At 62.6% G+C, this 2,548-nt stretch overlaps 1 protein-coding gene across 1 annotated transcript; it reads right to left on the reverse strand.

The window, feature by feature from the left end:
- Window positions 1–18: 18 nt before the first annotated feature.
- On the reverse strand, window positions 19–2,548 carry NOX1 (NADPH oxidase 1; the record flags this gene model as incomplete). Its single annotated transcript, XM_010144722.1, has 9 exons — window positions 19–145; window positions 346–470; window positions 684–830; window positions 1,066–1,228; window positions 1,309–1,544; window positions 1,715–1,807; window positions 1,913–2,051; window positions 2,221–2,402; window positions 2,480–2,548. Coding segments are annotated over 9 exons (1,281 nt in total), but the record flags the coding sequence as incomplete, so codon positions are not given.

Genomic DNA, 2,548 nt, shown 5'->3' on the forward strand with positions numbered 1-2,548 from the left:
TCCCAGCCTGGCTGCCACTTAGAAGTTCTCCTTGTTGAAGTAGAATTTGACCTTCCTGGGGTCCAGGCTGGAGTGCTGGTGGCAAAACTTCTGCAGGGTCTTTGCCAAGGCCCCCGGCCCGCAGAGGAACACACCAACCACTGACCTGCAGACACAGCACAGGGCTGTCAGTGCTGGGCGGCTGGCTCAGGGAAAAGTGGCTTTAAGAGCTTTTGGGGGTCCCTGCAACCTGTGGGGGATGAGCACACCCCTCGCAAAGGCAGCACTGCCCAGCCTGGCTCTGGGTGCCAGGAGACGGGGGTGCCTCCCTGCTCTGGCACCCCGCAGCCCCAGCGCAGCTCTCACCTGGGGTGGGCTGCAGCCACCGCTGCAAATTCGCTGTTCCACATGGGCCGCCCAAAGATGGTTTTGTGCCTGAGGCCCGTCACCGTGTCTGTGGCATTGTCAAAGCGGAGCGCCACGTTGTTGGCCTGGGCAGAACAGGGACAGTGAGGACCCCAGCCACCACCCCTGAGCCCACCTCCAGTCCCTCACCACAGAGGAGTGCCCATTGCTGATGCCACCAGACCCCACCCCAGACTTCCTGCCTGCAAAGCCCTTGGCGTGTGTGCCCTACCGTGTCCCCTGCCTGCCTTGGCCACCCCACGTGCCCCTGGCAGTCATGCCTGCCGTGGTCAACTCACAATGCTGGTGTCCCAGCCGGTGAGGAAGAGCCGGTAGGTGAGAAAGTCCGCTTTGCCTGACTCGGCCATCTTCTGCTCCAGTGAGGCAAGCAGGTCGTTGAACCAGGCGAAGGCTCCTGTGTCCCGGCAGAGCCAGTAGAAGTAGATCTGGGATGCAGGGGAAAGAGGGGTTGCTCAAGGTGGAGCAGAGCAGGAGGGGTGGGAGGATGTCGTGTCAAGGACCGGGAAGTCCAGCATAGAAAAATGCATGGCTGGTCCTGCGGGTCACTCCATACCTTCTTGGTCTTGAGGGTCTGGTCATCCTGCTGGAACTTGTACCAGAGGGACTTCAGGATGGAGGCGAAGGGGGATTGCATGTGTGGTCCTGCGGGTCACTCCATACCTTCTTGGTCTTGAGGGTCTGGTCATCCTGCTGGAACTTGTACCAGAGGGACTTCAGGATGGAGGCGAAGGGGGTGACACCAATGCCCGCTCCCACCAACATGGCCACCTCGTACTGGAACACGTCTTCGCTGGCCGTGCCAAAGGGGCCGTCCACCTCAATCCTGGCCAAGGGAGGGCCTGGGTAAGGGGTGCATCCTCCCCAAACCCCTGGGATGGTCTGTTCGGCCTCTCCCCAGCCTACCTGGGTATCTCCGGCTTCTGCTGCTGGAAGGTGTCGATGAAACACTCCGTCCAGTCCCCAGCTGCCCGGATGTGGATGGAGAAGAAGTCCTCCTCGGGCGCTGAGGTGAGGGTGAAGGGGTGCCACTCCAGCAGGGAGATGGAGGGGCAGTTGATGAAGATGTACTGCCCCACCTCCATGTGGAAGCCCTTCTTATACATCTGCAGCTCCAGCACGCGGGCAGGGTGCACAACCACCTGCGGGGCAGGCATGGGGCTCAGTGCCCAGCCTGGCTCCTGTCCCTGGGCAAGGGGTTTTGGCAGCAGCCCCTTCTCCACCTCCGCACAGCCCCTCCAGCAAGGAGCTGCGGCACCACTGGCTGTGAGGGAAGGAGCTGGCAGTAGGCACAGGCTCCTGCATCACCCACCTTGGTGACAACCACCCTCTGCTGCGCACGCCAGACACGGAGGATCCGCTCAAAGATGTAGAGGATGACGGGGGCCAGAACCCACTTCCAAGACTGCGGCGATGGAGGAGAGCAAAGGGTTGGGGAGGGCCAGGCCTGGAATGTGCCAAGGGCAAGGAAAGGGCTTCTCGCCCTGCAGCCATGCTGGCGCTGCCCCACCTCAGCAGGGATGCTCCCAAACTCGGGCTCTTTGCAGCAGTCGTGCCTGCAGTCCTCCTCCTTGCGCGTGAGATAGGGGGCACAGCGACGGGGGTGCACCTCCTCCATGCTCTCCTCCGTCTGCCCACGCACCAGCCCACTGTGAGGAGGCACGAGGTGAGCCCAGGGGCCAGCTCCTGCCACCCCGGCCGGGACTGGGCCACACTGCGTGAGGCCAGTTGGGCTGGTCAGCCCACAGCTGCCCCACTGGGGGTCTGCGGCTGCTGCCCCTCGCTGTCCTGCCTTTGGGGAGAGGTGAGAAGCCTTACGCGATGCCATGGATGATGAGGCCAGCGAAATAGATGATGAAGAGGTGGTGTGTGTACCAGAAGACCTCGAAGTAGTTCCTGCGGATGAACTCAGTGGAGGAGGTGACCATGAGGATGAGCGCCAGTGTGATGATGACCCCTGTCAGCCCCGGGATGGTGGTGAAGGCCATGTACTCAACGGTCTGCAGGGCAGCAGGAGGGGTTAGGGAGGCAGGGGACAGGCGGTGGCGGGGGGCTGAATGCCAGAGCTGGTGCTCACCGTCTGGTTGGAGTGGATGGGGTTCAGCCACTTGCGGCCCTGCAGGGGCATCTTGGAGAGGACGGCGGG

The sequence above is a fragment of the Buceros rhinoceros genome, unplaced genomic scaffold (assembly GCF_000710305.1).
Source record: "Buceros rhinoceros silvestris isolate BGI_N320 unplaced genomic scaffold, ASM71030v1 scaffold32381, whole genome shotgun sequence".
NCBI classification, from domain to species: domain Eukaryota; kingdom Metazoa; phylum Chordata; class Aves; order Bucerotiformes; family Bucerotidae; genus Buceros; species Buceros rhinoceros.